The following is a 20,515-nucleotide window of genomic DNA, read 5'->3' on the forward strand; positions in this document are numbered from 1 at the left end:
CTGTCTGGTCTGGAATGCACTGGAACTGCGGGCAAGTTCACACCATTTTCAGGACCAGATCTGGCCCGGAAAATGTCGTGACCCTGCCCTTATTAATGTGTCTAAACATGACGAAACCCAGGAATATCTAAACAGAAAGTAATTTGGAAATCATAAAAGTTGATTATACTTCCCAGACAACTTCTCCTGTGTTTAACACAGGTGGCCAGTTTGACCAGCCATAGAGGGTGGTCATTAGTAAAACTGGTGGACGGGGAAGGGTAACTATCTATTTAAGTTTTTGTAAACATAAGAAAACTATACAACCTGGGCAAACTCAAGTGTTTATATAATATAGAAATTTAGATTAGTGGTAACCCATAGCTGTAGATTGGGGCCTATATAAATGGGCTTTTAGGACTGCTTCTCTTCTACATATAACTCTATGAGAATGCAAATACAGCTTGGAGCAGGTTAAGGCAGAGAGAGAGAGAGAGAGAGAGAGAGAAGAGAAATGGGATTTGGAAGGAGACAAAAGCCATGACAGCCAGAAGATTAATGATTTATATATTCTACTTTACAACATTTTTAGGAAGTCAGTATTTGCATGTGGTTTTTAGAGGACATGACTACAGAGGAGCACTAGTGCAATGCACAGACACACTAAATTTAAGATGTGGCAGTATGTGCCCCTAGGGTCACATACATTAAATCCAAAGCCATTAGAAATATTAAGCAGGGAATATGATGGTTACTATTGGCCATTGCTTCCGCTTTTATTAATCACAGTGATCTGAGGAATATTCACAGTGGAAGCATAACAGAATTAGTATTTAAATCTTCATCCCCACTATGTAAGCCAGTAAAGAATAACAGAAAAAATTCAAACCGTGCTTCCTCACTAGCACACACAAGTGCCATAAAGTCATATGACAGTTTTAATCCCCATCAAGATTGCATAGGCAAAAAAGGTTAAAAACATTTTATGTCATAGGAACCTGCTAAGAGGGAAAACAAGAGAAAAATATGCACAATCCCTTAAAACTATTTAGAATATGTGAACAAATCCTTCTGTAGCATGTAAGAGCTGCCATGTGTATGACATGTATGGAAATAACCTTTGACCTTAAATAACTTTCAGAACCAGTGACTGTATGAACTCCCTCTGGTGGAAAAGGCTTGTGTTTGCATGAGGAGAGTTTGGAGACAGAAAACACTGTTATTCTTTCCGCTAAAGGTACTATTCCATCAGGAAAGAGGTGGATTACAACTGTCAGAGAAAAAACTTAAGTGGGGAAAAAAAAGTCTGAAATTAGTCGAAAGTCTAAAGAAGGTCTAAAAACAAAACAGAGTAGAATATATATGAATGTCAAAATGAGGTTAGAATTCCAGTTTCTACACATGGCCTACAAATATGTAATTGCACACAGCATTGTACACAGCATTGTACACTCTCAATGAATGGACATGGAGCAGGAAAGGGTTAGATTTTGAAAACCATGAATGATGTTATTACATAAAAGACACCCGGTTCTGTAGTTACATAGCGATGAGCACAAAAGCCAATTCTTGACCCGATTCTTTGCCCATTCTTCGCTGTCCCCAGTGCAGTCAGATGATTCCTTAAACCATGTTCACATGACCAAGTCCATAAATCAATCCTGTGCTCTGTAACAGACTAGAAAGTTTATCTGAACAGCTTCAGGTAAAGGTACAAGTATACATGTGAGCAACACCCATCCTCTGCATCAGTAACCCTCCTATAACTGCACACCTTAGAAAGGTATTGTCAGCAGCTGAATCAGCAGCGTGACAGGTAGGATACTTTCCAGTTGCCATTTTTGTACACACATGGCTGCTACAATGTGTATAGATCAGTTCTGGTTAAAACACAGCATTGCTGCAGTGGGCCAGGTCAGGTGGCAATGTCCTACCTGCAACCAATCTGCATGTAATGGCTCTTATAAAATCTGTAATTATTCATTTTCATGACTTGAATGGCAGATTTACATAGAATGGAAGTCGTTTAGCACACTGTGGGGAATTTTGTTCCCATGCCATAACAAGTTGTTTTACAGCAAGGAAACTTGTCCGCAGTCCAGAGGAGCAAATACTTTATGGTGTTTTCAGGCGCTTGCTAAAAGCAACTAATAGAAACCATTGATCCCACTAATGCCTGCTGTTAATCTCTCACACGATCTCTGCTGTCCTGCTAGGAATTTTCTGGTTTCCAAAACAAATTCAGGAAACAGCAAAATCATTTTTTTTCCAACACTCCTAGGGTCTTAAAACTGCAATATGTTTATGGCTTGTGCTGCTATTCCTGCAGTCAGAATGCTACCATTTTGGGTCAAAATGAGAAATAGCGCTGTTTATCTCGGGCAGATTGCCCTGCATGAAGAGACACGTGAAAAATGGAAAGTCATGAGCCCTCCAATAGAATGTTGCAAGTTCATGATGTCATCATAGGTATGGCATGATGATGTAACTACACTGGCACTGGAATCCTCTGAACGTTGTATTTGTGCTTGGGAAGGCTTTTAATGACTACTGCTCATAGCCCTTCACTCAGTTACATTTGTCCACCGATTTACAGTTTGGCTGCATTGCAAGTTCCCATTCTCTTCTCAATAACCAAACATGTCATTGCAATGGTGTGCACAGCTACATACAGTATACTAATTTGAAATGGAGCAAATGTGAGCATAAGTACAGTATAACTTCTGTTTCATGGTCAGCTGAAACTTCCAGACAGATTGAGGAAGGCATTGTATAGTATTTTGACATATTCATACTTTATATTTACATTACCAGATTGCAGTCTAGTCTAGACTTCCAGATTGCAGTCTAGACTTCTTCTCAAATGTTTAGCAGACTAATCATAATTGTTCTGCTGAAAAATCCTGTAGCTCAAGCTACACTTTATACACAGAGGAATGCAAAAATGTATCTTATTTGTGTATCACTCGGCTGTAGATCCTCAAATCATCTCTGAATTGGTGCTGACACTGTCCTTCCTTCTGGAGGGTGACTACTTTTGTTCCCCATGGTCACTGTGTGTGTTGTAAAGTAGTCACCACTCCCAGCTCGCTCCCGTGATAGACAACAATTCATTACAAATTAGTAAACTATACATGAGATTGTAGTCCATCACAGGGGTGAGCTTGGAGCCGTGACTACTTTACAACACACACAGGGACCATGGGGAACAAAAGTAGTCACCCTCCAGAAGGAAGGACAGTGTCAGCACCAATTCAGAGATGATTTGAGGATCTACAGCCGAGTGATACACAAATAAGAGACATTTTTGTTCATAGTAAAGGTACTTGAATGTATTTTTAAGATTTAACTCCTGAGTTTAGTGTCACTTTAGGGAAATTACTGTTGTGAACAGTAGATTTGTAGTGAGCCTGTCATTAAAAATTCAAACTTCACATTAGTCAGTGGGGCATATCTCAGCATTACCAATTCACATTTATTTTGAGAAAACAGCACCTCTTTCTTGCCAAGAAAAAAATTAACTCTCTGCTCTCGAACAATATTATGTGATGCAAAGCTAGCTTAGATCACATCACCTCTGGCAACCAGAAGCACTGTGAGGGGAATTGATCAAAATTGGAGCAGAAGAATCCTACGCCAACCAACCAGCTTCTCTCTTCAGTCTGTTCAGTTAAGATTTGAAAATGAAAGAGAGAAGTTGATTGGTTGCCATGCTCAGCTTCTCCAGATTTTGTCTGCTCCGGTTTTTATAAATTCCCCTCTATGTGTTTTTTGCGTCATTACACCTTGAAGAGAATCTGCCGCATTAAAACAAACAGGCCCTGTCCGGGAAGTCTGCAGTAAAATAGGAGGATCAGCAAGGTGCATTCGTTGTGCAGCACTACCACTTTTGGGTCTTTTAGATATGATCCTTTTTATCTAATGAAATCTGGTTTAGTGATCAATGAATATGGTTCTCTATACTGTACAGTGCTTCAGGATTTGGTGGTGCTGCATAAATCAATCCCATAAAGAAGCCAATACCTGACTTAATACTTGAAGCAGAACAGGTCTTCTTTTGCCGTTGGTTCTGGCACAAGCCTTTGTGCGTTTTGCGGTGGACAACTTTGCTATGTCGATGTTCTCGGCAGCTGTCTTTATTCCTGCATTACATAAACAGTACACAGACATCACACACTGAGCAGAGATTTCTACAGCCTGAGGTCATCTTTCTAAATCCATCAATGTGATCATGAATTACGGTAGAGGAGACAGTGATGAGCCATCCATATAAATCACAATCAGCTGCGGGAGACAGTCAAATAAGGAACCAGTTTGTGTGAATGCATTTGGGAGCTTTATTATGCTTCACCTGCAGATAATTTCCTGTCCCAGACATTACATGAGACACAGGAAGCACAAACACCCGTATGTGATATTACCGCACTGATCTCACTGCCAACAACAGACAGGCGTGATGCTTACCCACAGGCCATGCTGTCTTAGCTTGGGTAAGGACTTTGGCAGAGATGCTCCCACTTTGCTTTCCACTAAAATATTTGTTTAATTATTTCCATCACAAGTCCATATGTGTGTTTGGCAGTGTTGTGGGCACATGTAATCCACCATGTAATTTATCACAGACAGGGGAGGATGATGGACAAAAGGTTAAAATTGCAATTATTAAAAAATACCCCCCACCCCAATAAGTGGGATATGATCACCATGTGTACATTTATAGATTAGATGGTCTACACCAGTAGTTGGCAAACTCTGGCCCATCCAGCTGTAGTGCAACTACAAATCCCATTAGGCATTGCAAGAGTTTGACAGCAACATGCATGATTCCCAGAGGCAGATGCATGATAGGCAGTGGCGGAACTATAGCCGTAGCAGTCCAGACGGCTACTATGGGGACTGGAGGCTGAAGGGGGCACCATTAGTTTGTTGAGGCAAATTAAGAACATGAGAAGATAATACAGTGCTGTATCATTAAGGGTTGGAGTGGTTGCAGTTGATGACAACTCTAACCCCTGTAAAGTCTACAGTGTAGAGACAACTTCATATAGAATACCTATCTAGTTTTTACTGCAGAACATTGCTGGAGAAATTTACCCTCACTTCCTGTCCTGCAGGCAATGTTTTCCAGATAGGAAGTGGGGGAAACTCTACAATAGAAACACAGAAATACAACTCTTACAGGGTTCTGTCCTTCCCCCTACTCCATTAAAACAAAGTCATTTTTGTTTATGTATGCATTGATGTTGAATTGTTCTCCCCACTTCCTGTCTGGTAAAAGAATGTCGGCTCAACAGGAAGTAATGGGGAAATTTCTCTAATGGACCCCTGGACATCAGTAAAAACCAGACAGGGGTTCTAATCAGGGGCGGAACACAGGGCCCAAGGCTGGGGGGCCCACTAGCAGGGGAGGCTGGGCCGGGCCGGCAGAGAGGCAATTGCTCATGGACAGTGCGTAACTAACCGCCATGCCCGGGGCAAAGGGGGCCCAGACATGAGGCCCCCTCTGTCCCAGGCCCCCTCTGCCCCTGGTATGTGTGGGATCTCAAGTGGGCTCTGCAGGGTTTCAGAAGGGCTCTGAGGGGTCTCCGGTGGGCTCTGCCGGGTCACTCTCAAGTGGGCTGTGTGGGGTCTCTGGTATGTGCAGGGTTTTAGGTGGGCCCTGCAGGATCTCAAGTGTGCTGTGCGTGGTCTCACCTGTGCTCTGTGGGGTCTCAGGTTGGTCCAGAGTCCAGTGCGTTACGAAGTCCAAAGTTCAGTGTGTTACGAAGTCCAGAGTCCAATGCGTTACTAAATCCAGACTACAATTCATATACTGTTCTGCATTGCTGTATATTGTCTTACTGGGATTTGTAGTCCCCCTACAGCCGGTGCCATTCTACATTAGAGTATAAGCTCCTGCATACAGAAACTAATGTGACTGGCTCAGTGTTCTCAGTACAGCACTGCAATATATGTCAGAGCTATATAAATGTATAATAATAATAGTGTGTCACTGTGGAGGGACATTAGAGTGTAAGCTCCTCCGGGGCAGAGATCGTCAGGGGGGTTGGGGGGCCAGTGAGATCCGCTCCTGCCCAAGATAAAATCTTGTACCAGGGCCCTTTGTTCCTTTGGTCCGCCACTGGTTCTAATCCTTCCCCACTCTATCCAAAAAAAGTTTTGGCTTGGCAGTACACAGACCATAACTGCTATTATTGTTTCTACGTAATAACACTATAGCTTGTTAATCCAGGGAATGACCAATTGCCTTGGGGGTCAGGAAGGAGCAAACTGGATCATGCTTTCTTGGAGGTTTTTCACCTTCATCTGTGCACTTAGGGTTCTGTGTGGGCAGGTTTGCAATTTTTATAAGTTAAACATAATGGTGCTTTTTTCAATATAACCATGTAGCAAAGAGTATTGCTGTGAGGCAGTGAGGACATGGGAAAACATGCACACACATACACAAGCCGCCACTGCTCTCATAGTATATGCTTGTGGGAAACCCACACTTTTGAAAATTCTACTCTGAAAACTTCCTCTCCAGCAAATAACAGGCTGGTATACAAGTTTTTGCTGACAGACATGCTGCTTCCTCTAGAGCCTAAATGATTAGCTAAATCAGACACTTTCACCTCCCAGGGTTAGTGCAGACACATACAACACTATGGGGTGGGTTTACTAAAGGCTGTTCACTTTGCAAGGGAATTTGCACTTTGCAGAGAAAGTTTCCCTTAGCTTAGTGAATGTGGTGAAACTTCACTTTGTAAAGAATACCCAATCATGTGCAAGGAAAAAAAAATTTAAATGCATTTTTCCTTGAACATGATTGGTTGATAGAAGTCAATAAAGCGTCCCTATATTCACTAAACTTAGGGGAAACCTCCCCTGCTGAGTGCTAATTCCCTTGCAAAGTGAACAACCTATTTGCCTTTAGTAAATCAACCCCAATGCATCTTCAGATTGTACTTCAGAGCAATCCCACACTTGTTACAAAAAGAGATATATACAGTGCAAGCAAAAAAGCTGTTTAAATAAGGATTAAAAATACTGAACGATTACCTTGGTACTTCTCTGCTCACTCCTCTGCTCCATGGGCCAGGAAAAGAAAATTGGAGTGTATCCCCAGACAGCAAAAGGGATCTCAAGAGTATGGCTAATTATTAAATGTCAGTCATCAAACTATATACTGCTAAGGATTCAAGTAAAGTTGCTGGCCCTTATCTGAGACTGTCACCGACCAAATGTGATTGAACATCAGTTTCATGCTAATTTCCCTTGGCACGGTAACAAAAATGCTTTAAACCCACATAACTGTACAGATATAGCTTTGCTTAGTAGTTGTGTTACTCTACCGTGTCATTTATCTATGTTTACAGGACATGGAACCAATCTATTAATTTACTATTATACCTGTGTAATTTAAGGTATGGGAGTTATGAGTTGTTAAAGTTTTTAAATTGCAATCTACAGATGTGCAGGAAGACCAAAGGACATCACTTTTCCTGGAGGCAGAAAGGCTTGCTTTTACTTTTGAGGCAGGTCTTGGCTTATCACCTGATCAGGGATGGTTAAATGTGATCTGCATGATATAATTACAGCTGGCATAATGTTTCCTTTGAAGCCCAATGTACTGGCTTGGGATGCTGGAGAAACAGGCAGATCCTCCAAATAAAACTCTTTAGTTTTGCTAAGTGTCTGAACCAAAAAGGAAAAATTTAAATACCTGCAATGAAGTTTGCTCAAATCCTTGCAGTCTATATAATTGACCTATAGAAGATTTTTCTTTTTTCTAAAAAAACTTTTGTTCCTGGTTATAAATAAAGGGGACAGAAATGCACGTAAGTAGCAGGCGTTGTACCCTTTCATGTGCCTTGATTTTGTCCGTGCTCCCATCCTGCTCGATCTCTTGGCTGATTGCTGGTTGTTTTCATTTGATTGTTTTATTCCTTCTGAACAGTCCTGTAAGGATGAATAAAGCAATATATTAAGATACTGGGTTGCTTTTTCTAATATCACTACCGCAAGTAATGATGTTTACCTCCCCTCCTGTACCATTAAAGAAGAACTCCGGGGGAAACTTATATTAACCCTTGTAGTGGAGAACCCCCGCACTGCAAGGATTAACTGCTCGTTTTTGTCTAGGTGCTAAAAAAATAAAAAGTTATACTCACCCGAACTGCCTAGCTGACTCCCTGCTTCACTGGTCCATGAAGCCTCTCTTGTACTCCACTTCACAGATGGAATGTTCCTCAGCTTCCTCACATTTATACCCTTATGTAGAACCTGATGACACAAGGATTTTTAAACTGCAGCAGTGGAGAGGGAGAGTGGCTCCAGAGACTGTTCTAAGAACAAGCTGGCTCAAATGATCGGGAGCTGAACTCCAGACAAACATCTAAATACCCAGAAATACATATAAAAAAGCTGTTCTACTTTTTTTTTTGCATTCCTGTTTTCATTGCTACGGTAGGTTTTACACAGATCTGCCACAGAGTGCAACAAGGGGATCGACACAACTTTCCCTGGTATGTTTTAGGCTAGGTTCACACCTGCAATACACCGCACGACACCCAGGACGCGCGTCCCGGGTGTCGTGCGGTCCTGTGCAATGCACGCAGTGATTGCTGTGTGGCCCCATTGATTTCAATGGGGTGACATCCACGCGGCAATCGCAGAACAAAAGGTACATGTACCTTTTTTTTTTGCGATACATGACGCGCGGCTGTTTTAGCGTGTTCGGAAGCACGGGTGGAATCGCGGCGGGAAACTGCGTGACCTGCCTGACGCCACTGGGGTGCCATTCGAAAGTAATGGCACCCACAGCGCGATCGGTTCACACCTTGGCGATTCCTGACCACGCGGCAACCCACGCGGAATCGTGCACGATTTGTAGTCGCCTAGGTGTGAACCTAGCCTTAGGAGTAGAGTGGTGTCATCTCCCCACCCTCAGCCTAAAGGGGCAGCTGCAGAGTGATGAGGTCATCCATCTACTCACTCTGTTGTCTTCCTTTACTGAAGGTAATCGCTGGTTATACAGTTTAAAGAATATCGAAACTCAAAAATAAAAATTTAATATATTGCAGCTTACCAATCCTTAAATGTGGTGTGTGCATTAGTTTTAAATATTTTAGGCTTTTTTCCCCCTTATTTTCACCTGGTGATCTGACCAGTAACACACTGGTCAAGATAATATAATGCTTCTCAAGTTCCTCTTCAGTAGTTTCTAAATCCACACTGGTCAGATCAACACACTGCACAGCAATGGTCAGCTGCGTTGTCACCCTGTGGGGAGGTTAGTGTTAGATGGACTAGTAGATCTAGATGCATTTGACTAACAATGAATGTGACATTACAGGCTATTTTTTCCCCCCCCAACCAATGTTAGTGAAAAGGACTTACCTTAAATGATGCCTCTTTATTCGATCATCTTCTTCTTTCCTGGAGTTTCTAACTGTCCCTCCAGCACTGGTGCGGGTCTCCGATCCAGCGCAGACTCCTCTGTTCTCCTCTTCTCTGATGTCCCATGGAGTCTGTGCGGCTGCACGCTGCTCCATAGACTTACCTTGTGTCTCTCCTCGTCTCCGGGCCAAACATCTGAACTGCGCATGCGCCCACCCCAAGATCCTTTGGGGCCGCCCAAGACTCTTCAGATGTTCGGACGAGAGCGTGCGGCGAAGACACAGGTAAGTTTAAACCTAATCAATAGTTACAGCAACAGTTTTCTCTTTTAGGATAAAGGTTTTGGAGGGGAAATCGAAACCCACGCATGCATGTACAATAAACACTGTTACTCTTTTAATTCGACTTCAGCAGTCAACGTTATTGAAACTCCTGAGTGTGGGTTTCCCTGACAGTTTTACATAAATGATTGCAACAAAAAATCTGCGCTTTTGGAAAGTAAACTAAAAGTCAAATAATGATCCTAAACCTGCTATGAGAGGTGTAGTTTGGTGCAGTTTGTGTTAGTTCACATCACTGACTGAAATTTCTGGAAGGACTTGTGTTTTTTCTTTTTTCATTTTTCGTTTTTTTCATTTTTTTACATCCTTTTCATCTTTGTATTTGCAATACAATTTTGATTGTTACATTTGCTTCACTGTTTTCACTGCTAATTTGCACTTCTTCACATATTTATGAAATAATTTTATTGAATGGTTATTTAATTTTTTATAGTTCACTTCGATATACTTAGTTTTAATATTTTTATAGTGTGATATCCTGTTACATTTATTCACTTATCCTATTGAGGAATGTAGCTTTCCTTTTGATTGTGTGCACATCAGCACTTTTTCAGTCCTTTATGGTACTTTATATTCATTATTGGTAGGTTTTTTTGAAGACTTACACACAGGGTGTCACTCATGTTTTGATCCATATATATTCACATATTTTCATATTTATCTCAAACCTTTAGCGCTGTGACAACATTTTACAGTTTTACATAAATGATTAAAAGATGACCATTGTAAGCACCCCTGTCAGTGTTAAATGGTTTGCCTCAAATCTCTATCTGCCACTTTTGCTGGACAGTTTGGTCTGTTAAAGGAAGTTGAAAAGTAACAGACATAGAGCTGCAGCTAACGATTATTTTCAAAATCGATTAGTTAGCCGATTATTAAGTTCGATTAATCGGTTAAAAAAAATAAGATGAATGCTAAAAAATGGCTCCAGTGATGTGACTACTAGTTTGTATTGAGATCACAGAGAGGAGGTGCGGCGTGTGGATGCGGCCGGGCGGGTCTGACAGCAGCAAGTGTGAGGTGGTGTGGCGCGCAGCGTGTGTGGAGCCGAGAACAGGGCCAACCAATCGGAAGCCGATTAATCGATGATTTAAAAGTCGACAACTTTTCCAATAATCGATTATAATCGATTATGTTGATTAGTTGTTGCAGCCCTAAACAGACATAATGGCTGGATCACCAGGTAAAAATGAAGGGAAAAAACTAATTCAGCAGCTACATTTAAGAATTGATAAGCTGCAATATATTAGATTTTTGCTTTTGGGTTTAGATTTGCTTTAACTTCCATCACCTAGTTCAAGATTCATCTATACGCAAGCTTTAATCATTCTCTCTCTGCATTTAGGTCTTTTCCAGTTGAAGAGCAGCTGCTAGTTGGCATTTAGCTTTTACGTAACCATTAACTGGTTCTTTAGCTGAACTAAAGAAATCATATGTTTACCTAGACAAGATCATAAATTGATCTTGACAAGGTACCAGAGAAGGTTGAGTGGGTATTGTTTAAAATCAACTGAAATGCATGTATAATTGAATTTAGAAACTACTGAAGAGGAACATGAGAAGCATTATATTATCTTGCCACCTATGGTTAATGGCACCAGACATGAAGGAGACACACACAGAACTACAGGTGAAACTCGAATAATTAGAATATCGTGCAAAAGTAATTGCAGTAAGTGCTGCAAAAGGGGCCCAAACCAAGTACTGAGTACATATGCATGCTTGTACTTTTCAGAGGTCCGATATTGTTCTATGTACAATCCTTGTTTTATTGATTGCATGTAATAATCTACTTTTTTGAGGTTGTGGATTTGGGGTTCTTGGGGTTTTCATGAGCTGCAAGCCATAATCATCACAATTATGACAATTCACGGCTTGAATTATCTTGCTTTGCATGTAATGAGTCTATCTCATATATTAGTTTCACCTTTTAAGTTGCATTAGTGAAATAAATGAACTTTGCACGATATTCTAATTATTCGAGTTTCACCTGTATGCTGAAACATCAATAAAGAATGGATCTGAAATCATGTAGGCTCAAATTAGATTATTTTCAAAGGTGCTGATTTCTAAACCTTTACTGTCAGTTTAGGTATAATGTGATTCATGTTTTAGTCACCTTTACTGGTATTCCATAACAATTATTTTAGATATGTCTGATGTACTAAAGACACAAATCTTTAAAATGTACTTCTCACATTCTGTGAAAGTAGTAATTTTGTAGGCTGAAACAATATTGAAGAAGATAATGTTGGAACTAGTCACAGGGCCGGATTTTCCAACCAAGGCCTGGCCTTGGGGCATCAGGGAGTGGAGGGGCAGCAGGGGTGTGGAATTCCTATCTCCAAATGCCCAGGACATGCAGTTTCCGGTGCCGGGCGGGTAGTTTTTTCTATATTTAGCCCTGCTTTGTGCTTGCAGAGCTAAATGTACAGGGAAGTTGCCGCTTGTTTTGTACACGTGATCTTGTCGATGTCGCCGAGATCACTTGTATGCAGCCTGCAGGTCTGCCATTCTCCATGGGGGTGGGGTTGGCGGGAAGGGGGGCGCATTGAGGAACCTGGCCTTGGGGCAGTACTGAGAGTAAATCCGGCCCTGACTAGTCCTAGAGCAACTTCTTACAGGCGCACGAAACATCTTTTGCATGTATGTACATTCTGCTTCAGGATGTGAGAAAGGAACTGCTCTTGTAATCCCACCAAGCTTTATAAGTCATAATGAAGGGAAAATGGTCTAAAAAGGCTATGCGGTGATGCATCAGCATAGGGGTAGCCTCCAGAAGTTCTTTCAAATATGGAATGTTTGGATATCTAATTCAGGGCTGGATCCAGAATCCTTGATTTCACATTTTATCTGGAGAAGGGGATAAAGGTAGTATACTGTATACATCTAAGAGCTTAGGTCAGTATGGGGATATTTGGTGGGAGCAGAGCGGGTAGCTCAGATCCACTACGGACGATATAGGATAATATTTTAGCATGTGGATATGAATAATGTATTGAGTATATATTATGTATTTATAATATGTGTGTACTGCTGTGTTTTTGTTTTCTTTGTTTTTTGTTTCTTTGTTATTGTTTGTTGTAAGACGATGTATGTGTAAATAATAATAAAAGAGATTAAATGATCGCAAAATAAAAGTCTATGCGGATCATAAAAAACAGACTCTCCCTTCTATTTAGTTAAATTGGGAGAATTAAAGGGAAAAGATTTGGCTATGGTCCACACAGACTGGCTTTGACAGTGATAAATTAGTACTAGGGATGCACTGATACCAGTTTAGATACCAGTGCCGATACTGGTTGCAGCTGGTAGTTCTCCTACCTGCTGCAACCCTGGTATGACAACTACCAGGGTTGCAGCGGTTGCAGCTGGGACCTGGCTCTGGTGCTCCACCACTCTCCTGAAATCATTAGTCTGTATTGTTTTAGAAAAACTGTCACATGACAATAAACAAAAATGTATCAGTACTTGTATCTGTGAGGACTTCAGTACTTGTACTTGCAAAAATGGTATCGGTGCATCCCTTTATTTATATTTATAAAAACAAAATCATACATTAAAATAGAGATGTACAAATCCTAGGAGCTCCGTGTGCTCCTTACAAATGGCAGCTGCCTCCTAACTTTTAAATTTTTCTCTAATCTAGTCTTGGAGCTGGAAAAGTATCTGTACTTGTACTTGTACCGAGTACGGTACTTGGAATCGGTGCATCCCTAATTAGTACAACAATATTCTATATTGAAACATATTTAAACTTTAACATAAAAAAAGGATTTGGATAACTAATTAGTGGCTGTGGGCAACACAGACAGTTTTTATCACAGACACTTTGATAAATGAGCCCCATTATTCCTGTGCTTGTAGATGCATCAGGTGACCTTGAGCAGAGGTCATTGGTAGCCTGCCCCTGCACTAAAACAGCAAACAGAAAAAAAGAGGCTCCCAATACACGAAGGATAATGTCTTTCTATTGTTATCGAGGCACATATAAAACAAATACCTTTTGTTTCGATGACTTCCAAACAATGGAGGATGCCATAAGTTGCCCAGCAGATGTTGCCTGGTACTTGTCAACACTTCTGGAATGAGAAAGTGGAGCCTGAACTGGCCTTTTGTCCTTTATGGAATTACAGTTCAGAGAAGCATAAACCGAAAATGACTTCTCCTTTTGTTCTATTGGAAGGGGAAGACATTTGTCCAACCAACACCAAGTTGACTTAGGTTCAGTGTTTAAGGTTGAGAAGGTGACCTTGGTGACCCTCATGTTGCAGATCCCTGAGTGCCAACATAGATGTGCTGTGTTATATGGAGAGCTTCCCTGCTCTTGAGGTAATATAGACTTAACTGGGGTGCTGTTGAAGAGCTCTGCCTGAAAACCATTGGTAGTCTCCAGTTCTGTAGCCTGAGAGGACTTGGCTATTGTGCTGGCCATTTTGTACTCAGAAGGTCCTTGTGATGTTGTTCCAGGTGACGTGCAGCTATATATAATGGCATTGCTTTCTGTTTTCTTTTGCATGGAATTATCTCTGCAATGGAGTTCAGAAGAAATACATTCTTTATTTGGGGAGGTTTCCAATTCAGTCAAAACTCTAAGTTCTTCAATTTTGTTTTCTCCGGTTAGGTGCGCATCATCGAAATTCATTTTTTGCTCTGTCTTTCCCTTAGAATCTAAAATGACATTTTGAGTGACATGAACAGATATTGTAGCAGCAACAGTGGATACACACTCTGTGTTGAGCGTTATTTTGCTAAACGGGACAATTACAGAATCATGTTTTTCTATCGGCTTCCCTTGGTTACCTGTGTTGTGTTGATAAGATGGTTTTAAGTCTGAGCATCTGGCAAGGCTAAATGCTTCTCCACTGGGCAGATGACAAACCTGATCTTGATCTGTTTGCAATGCACTAGATGCTCCAATATAATGAAATTTTATGAGATACCTTGGAGAAAATAAATGTTCTTTCTGTGTTGATGTTAATTGAACCGATGAAGGTGAAGAATGTGCTGAGAAAGGTTCTGTTCTATTTTCAAAATCTTTACTGAGAGTTTGAAGGCTTCCTTCAGTAAGAATGCAGGAAGGTTTAGGATCCCACCTGCTAACTCTGTCTAAGGACTCTGTTGCAAGGATATCAGGATCTCTTCTGAAATTCATAGTCATATTCTGCTGATAATCCTTACTTACTGGTAACTCTTTAAAAGCCTTCCTTTCAGGAAAACATTTGACCTGAGCAGTTTCATTACTTATGGAATGCTCCTTGGTATCTTGAAGTGAGTCACCTTTCTTCTTTGCAACCTTAAGTTTCTTTCTTTCTGAAGGTGACTGCTCATGATTTTGTGAACTTCCAATAAAATTGGCAGGCATGTTTTCCTCTATATTTGAAGCAATAGATAACTTTTCAGTCACCATATTACCTATATTGTCAGAATCGTCGACAGACTGACTTGTCTGACCTTGCAGATGACATTGTGGACAATCGGTTTGTGCATTAGAGGCACAATCAGGATTGTGACTTTTCAGTTTACATCCTTTGCCATCAATGGGAACTTCATTACCACTCCCTGACCTTAAAATGGTTTTGTTTTTCCGGTCTACATCTAAATCCTTCTGGATATTCCTCAAGGGTAAGGTGGCTTCTGTCGCCTTACTGATTACTGATATTGTCTTGAATAAACATTTCTTAGAAGATGTAGACGTAAACTTTGAATCTGAAATTGGTGGTACAACCTGAGGTGGTGATGAAAGACTTTCCAATGGCTTGGCCATTGTAGTCTGCAAAATAGTTTTGCTTCTTACTTCACAATTTGAGTCTTGAACTTCTGGTTTTGTCTTTTTGGGATGCTCACTCTTATTTGTTTTCTGGTAAAACTTTTTGAATGTTTCATCTCCATACATCTGCCACTTTTCATGAGAAAACATGTTTACTTTTTTATGGCCTGCTTTTCTATTTGCCGCTTTAAATTTTGGGGTAATTTGTTCGCCTTCAAGCCTTTTCACTTCCTTACTTTCTTCAGAAATATGACTTTCAGAAACATTGTTTGTTTGCACCTCATCTACAGCAGCCTGCCTGACAAGACCTCGAGGGTGACTGCTTGAAAAGTCTACTGTGCAAGCTGTAGCTGTATTAGAGAGTAGTAAATTGGCAAAGGTGACATTTACTGGCTGTTTTCCTTGGAGGTGTGCTTTAGTACTACGTACAGAAAAGCTGTCTTGAACTCTGCCATTTTCCACAAATGGTAAAGAGTTGCTTCGTGCCAGAATTACATTGTCAATAGATGAAGATATCTGAGTAGGCACGGAGTGGAAAAACATAGCCTTATTCTTCTCCTGTGGAGTGATGGTAGCGTTGACTGAACAAAGAGAAATTTTCTTTCTGTTTACATCTAGGGATTTTATGTCAAAATGGAAAGAGTCCTTAAAGGTATATGGCATTGGGAGATCAATACTGCCTTGCTTTGACAGAGTTGTTTTTCTAGGTCGAACATTGTCTAGGTGGGTGTTATCAACCACAGCTTTATTTTGGGAGATCAACATGGAAATATGATCTTCTAGGTTTTTCTTTGATGATGTTGTTTTATCTTCACAGTCCCGAGTAGTATTGAGTAAGGGCTCAGACTCAAAACTGCACTCACTAAGGCTGTGCAGAGGACTGCTAGAAAACATTTGCAAATCTGCACTGTCTGAGTGGGACAAATAACCGGAGTCTGTGCTTTCACATTTTTTTAGCTTCCTTTGAGATGAAGAGCAGTCCAACGGCTTATCAGCACATGTTCCACTCTGCCTTTGTAATTGAGCATGTCTGTTTGTCATTGTAGTTATTTGGTCCTTCAGGGATCTCTTTTGACTTAGTATAGACATTGAGTCTTTAGACGGTGATGCACAGTCAGGTTCACCAACTACCTGATCATAGTTCCGAACAGATGATAAAATGTCTTTGTTCACTAAACATGGTAAACCATTATTTTCATAGAACAGGGTCCTACTGTCAACACTAATAATATCATTACACTGGTCTTTGCTTATACAGATATCATTAACTGCCTTACTGATATCTAAGCAATGTCTTTCTCCAGCCAGTCCTGTGTTTTGGTCTTCCTGACATCCAGCACAATCAGAATCAAAGCTCTGTTTGGCGTTATTGACATGAGTTTGTGTCCTTCGGTGTTTGTAAAGATTGCTCTGGGTTTTAAATGAGATGCCGCAAATAGTGCATGGGAAAGGTCTTTCACCAGTATGCGAACGAATATGCTTCTCTAAAACACTTGGTTTTAGGCAGTCTCTGCCACAATGGGCACATATGTGTTTCCCAATGTTTTTTGATTTAGCTGGGCTTGTGCCAAGGATGGCGGAGGAGCAATTCTGAGACATTAGTGTTAGGTGATTCACAATGTTTAGGGTGAGAGTCTGTGCAGGCGATTTTTGAAGAACGGTTTGAGGCTGTGGGGCCAATACAACAGACACATGTGCATTGTCGATAGCAAAGCTTGTGCCAGTGGATGTCAGCTGAAATGGTAAATTATGGCCTTCTTGTTGGGTAATTTGGTATAAAGGTACGCCAACTCCTTTAATAAGTACAGCCTGTGCAGATGTTCTGTCAGTTACTGTTGATGCTTTGGCCGTGTGGAATCCAGAAAGTGTAGCAGTGCATGTGGGTAATTTAACACTGGATGGCAAATTTGAAACTTTGGATGTATCCATGTCAAAAAGTTCAGATTCGGTACCTGTAATGACAACAACAAAAGTCATAAATGCATTATCTTGTACTGGTGTGAGTTATCTGGTCCTGAAAGTTCCACAATTAGGCAAGATTAATCTTTTCCTAAACAGCCCAATTTATCCTAAGTAACTAGTGTTCAATATTGCCCCGCTGCAACTAACCATATTCAAACCAGGAAATGGCATTTGCAGAGAAACAATGTAAACTGGTGACTGTGAGTCTAATAATAATTTTACTTAAACTAGAACTTTAGACACAGAACATAAATGTTTCATGGCATATTAATAAGTTAAACCAACAAGTACAGGAAATAAAAAAAAATGCTACTTTTTTTTGTAAGTATTCTTTATATCACCTTGTTTTGTAGTTAAAAAGAAAACTGCCAGCATCAGGGAGCGGATTTTTATCTAATGCACCCACTCAGACTAAATATCCTCCTGTAACCTAATCAACATCTTGATGCTAATGATACCTGAGCAGGGTTGATTGAGCAAATCAGAACACTGTGGTCAACCTGCTGTGTCCCAATGTACCAGTACAACCAGTTTAAAGGGTTCTTTGACATATACTTGCTGAGGTAATATTGTCTCTCATGACCAAGAAAATTATGTTTCAGTTTTGGTGGATGCCAATAAGTTGCGTTACCTAGCAGCCTATGTTTAAAAGTCAGACACCAAACATACTGCATTTAAGTTCACGACTCTTCCTGCAGCCATTATAATATCTTGGATAGAATATTTTTCTTTTTTTATATAATGGATAATATAGTATTAGTATTATGCTGAGAGGATTCAAAGCCAGTAACAACAGTGTAAAGACCTTTCCTGTAGAGTTCTGATGATCTAAAGAAACTTATCAATTACGCAAATAGTTCAAATTTGCAAATACACTGAATTATCATTTTTGGGTTGACTGACCTCTTTAAAGTTGCATATGGAGGGGCGTGGCCAGGCGCATGGAGCGGTAAGACGTGCTTTAGCTCGTCACTCTATACCACCTAAATTATCAGCCTTTCCTTAGCTCCCTATGTCGAACCTTTGAGACGTACCAGAATATGAAGATCTCATGGTTTGGCAAGCTTGACGTTCTGAAGATGGAGACCTTGCTGAAGTTACTATATGTCTTCCAGACGATCCCCATAAGACCGCCACGGCGGTTCTTCAGTTCTCTTCGCACCATGGTGAACAGTTTTGTATGGCAGAAAGGATATTCCCGTATACGGCATAACACTCTGTGTAGACACAAATCCCAAGGGGGAGTAGGCCTCCCCGATTTCGAGCTGTATCACCGAGCTGCTCTCCTCTCCAGGATTGTAGATTGGTTCCAAGATTCTCCCTCAGGGCTCACTCCAGCGGTGCATGCATATGATAGCCTGATCTCATAGCAGCTAGGAGATATTAGAAATCACAGCAGGTTATATCCCAGGTATGTTTTGCTATTTTCTCCAAATATTATCTCTAAATTACAACTACTTTTAATTATAAGATGCAATGACCGCTCAGTGTGAGTTCAATATTTGGCTTCTTCACTTACTCGTCTTCAGAGCACATTTCATGTTTTGACTCCATATCTTGGTGTACTATTGGCTTGTCATTTGTTCTCTTTGGCATGAATACACAAGGTCATCAATACTTTTATCCCAGCACACAGTTTACCTTATGGCTCCAGTTCAGAAATTGTTCCCAATATCACAGCTTGTGCATCCTGTTAACAGCTCAGTAGGCTGCTTACAGATACAATCTTGACACTTATATACTTATATGATATGTGAAATATGCCATAGGATCAACAGGGAAACTTCCTTAGTTCCTTTGGCTTAATCTTGCAAAGCCAAACAAAGAACTGTTTGCATTGTCTCTTGCTATTATAATATTTTAGACTGTCTTTTAGTATCAAGAGTTTTCAACTCTAAAGAGAACCTGACCTGGCCTAAAGCATTCAAACTTAACAACAGTGTGAAAGCACCTTGTAGTGGATGCTACCGTTAGCCATCAAATCAATGACTGTGGAGCCGATCAATTAAAAGAGCCAGAAAGCAAAAGTCTAATCCTGCCTGCTTTTGCATCACTACTCCTCATCAGAGATCCAACAAAGTGTATTAAACCGAGAGAGGTTCTAGCACTTCACAATTCTACCCAAAGCTAGAAGAAATATTTTGGCTGGAGCTGGGATTTAAAAAAAAATATCACATATTTTAACCCTAGACATAGAAACTAGTGCAAATAAGACTTGTGAAGACAGTGTTCGTTTATAAATGCTGTGTTTTGCATTTAAACGCAGCTCAACTCATATATATGCACTCAAAAGCCAAATGCAGTAGGGGTCTCATAAGGACCTGTTGCAACCAGTGAAATGCAAAGTAGGCCAAAGAAAGTATGGTTAGTCACACTACATAATTAAAATAAATGGAAATCACCAAATCACATGAAATGCACTAAGCTCTATTGCTTTCTGAAAAGTCACATGACACATCCCAAATGTAATTTAAAAAAATAAAATTATATATATATATACACATATATGAAAAACTACCTTTAAAATGACTTCACTACTCTTTGGGAGCCTAGAGAAGAGCTTGCACAGATCAGGAGGCTTCAAGAGCCCTGGAGTGGCTCTTTGAGGTCAGCCACTGTGGTCTGCAGTCATCAGAAGGTGCCAGCTATCAGTACATAAGGTAGGTATATTATGTTCTTGTTAAATATAGGTTAAAGAAAATTTGAAAATGTACTTCCAACTAATCTTTGATCCTTAATTTTTCCATGAATGCATATTCAAATGTGCCATGTTTTTGCTACAAGTATTGGAAAGGGCGCTGCTGCTGGAACACTCAAAAGTGACATAACTACCAGCAGATATCACCCTGCCCGTCGATGGCCAGCTTAAGACTAACGTTACAACATTTTTAATTCTCCTTAAAATAAATGTTTGTTTTCTATACACTTCCAAATTGCTGCAAAAAAAAATGGTAAATCTTTGTTGCATTTGTATAAAAGTCTTCAGAAAACCTGAGAGAAATACACAAATCTGCCCCTGTAGACCCTTCCTCTTGAAAATGCTTGTTGCCTGCCTTTCTTATTGATCCTCTGGCTTCAGTAC

General features: G+C 40.4%; 1 protein-coding gene across 1 annotated transcript in view; it reads right to left on the reverse strand.

Annotated features, from left to right (window-relative positions):
• Positions 1 to 18,598, reverse strand: part of ZNF831 (zinc finger protein 831) — a 34,068-nt gene extending 15,470 nt beyond the window's left edge. Inside the window, exons 1-6 of the mRNA XM_018574185.1 lie at positions 18,468 to 18,598; positions 18,065 to 18,072; positions 14,798 to 17,423; positions 13,705 to 14,230; positions 7,820 to 7,920; positions 4,003 to 4,121 (exon numbers count right to left, since the gene is read on the reverse strand). Of these exons, the coding sequence (XP_018429687.1) occupies positions 4,003 to 4,121; positions 7,820 to 7,920; positions 13,705 to 14,230; positions 14,798 to 17,423; positions 18,065 to 18,072; positions 18,468 to 18,598 (3,511 nt within the window). The remainder of the gene's footprint in view (positions 1 to 4,002; positions 4,122 to 7,819; positions 7,921 to 13,704; positions 14,231 to 14,797; positions 17,424 to 18,064; positions 18,073 to 18,467) is intronic.
• Positions 18,599 to 20,515: the final 1,917 nt, after the last annotated feature.

The sequence above is a fragment of the Nanorana parkeri genome, unplaced genomic scaffold (assembly GCF_000935625.1).
Source record: "Nanorana parkeri isolate BGI_ZX_2015 unplaced genomic scaffold, ASM93562v1 scaffold50, whole genome shotgun sequence".
Taxonomy (NCBI): Eukaryota; Metazoa; Chordata; class Amphibia; order Anura; family Dicroglossidae; genus Nanorana; species Nanorana parkeri.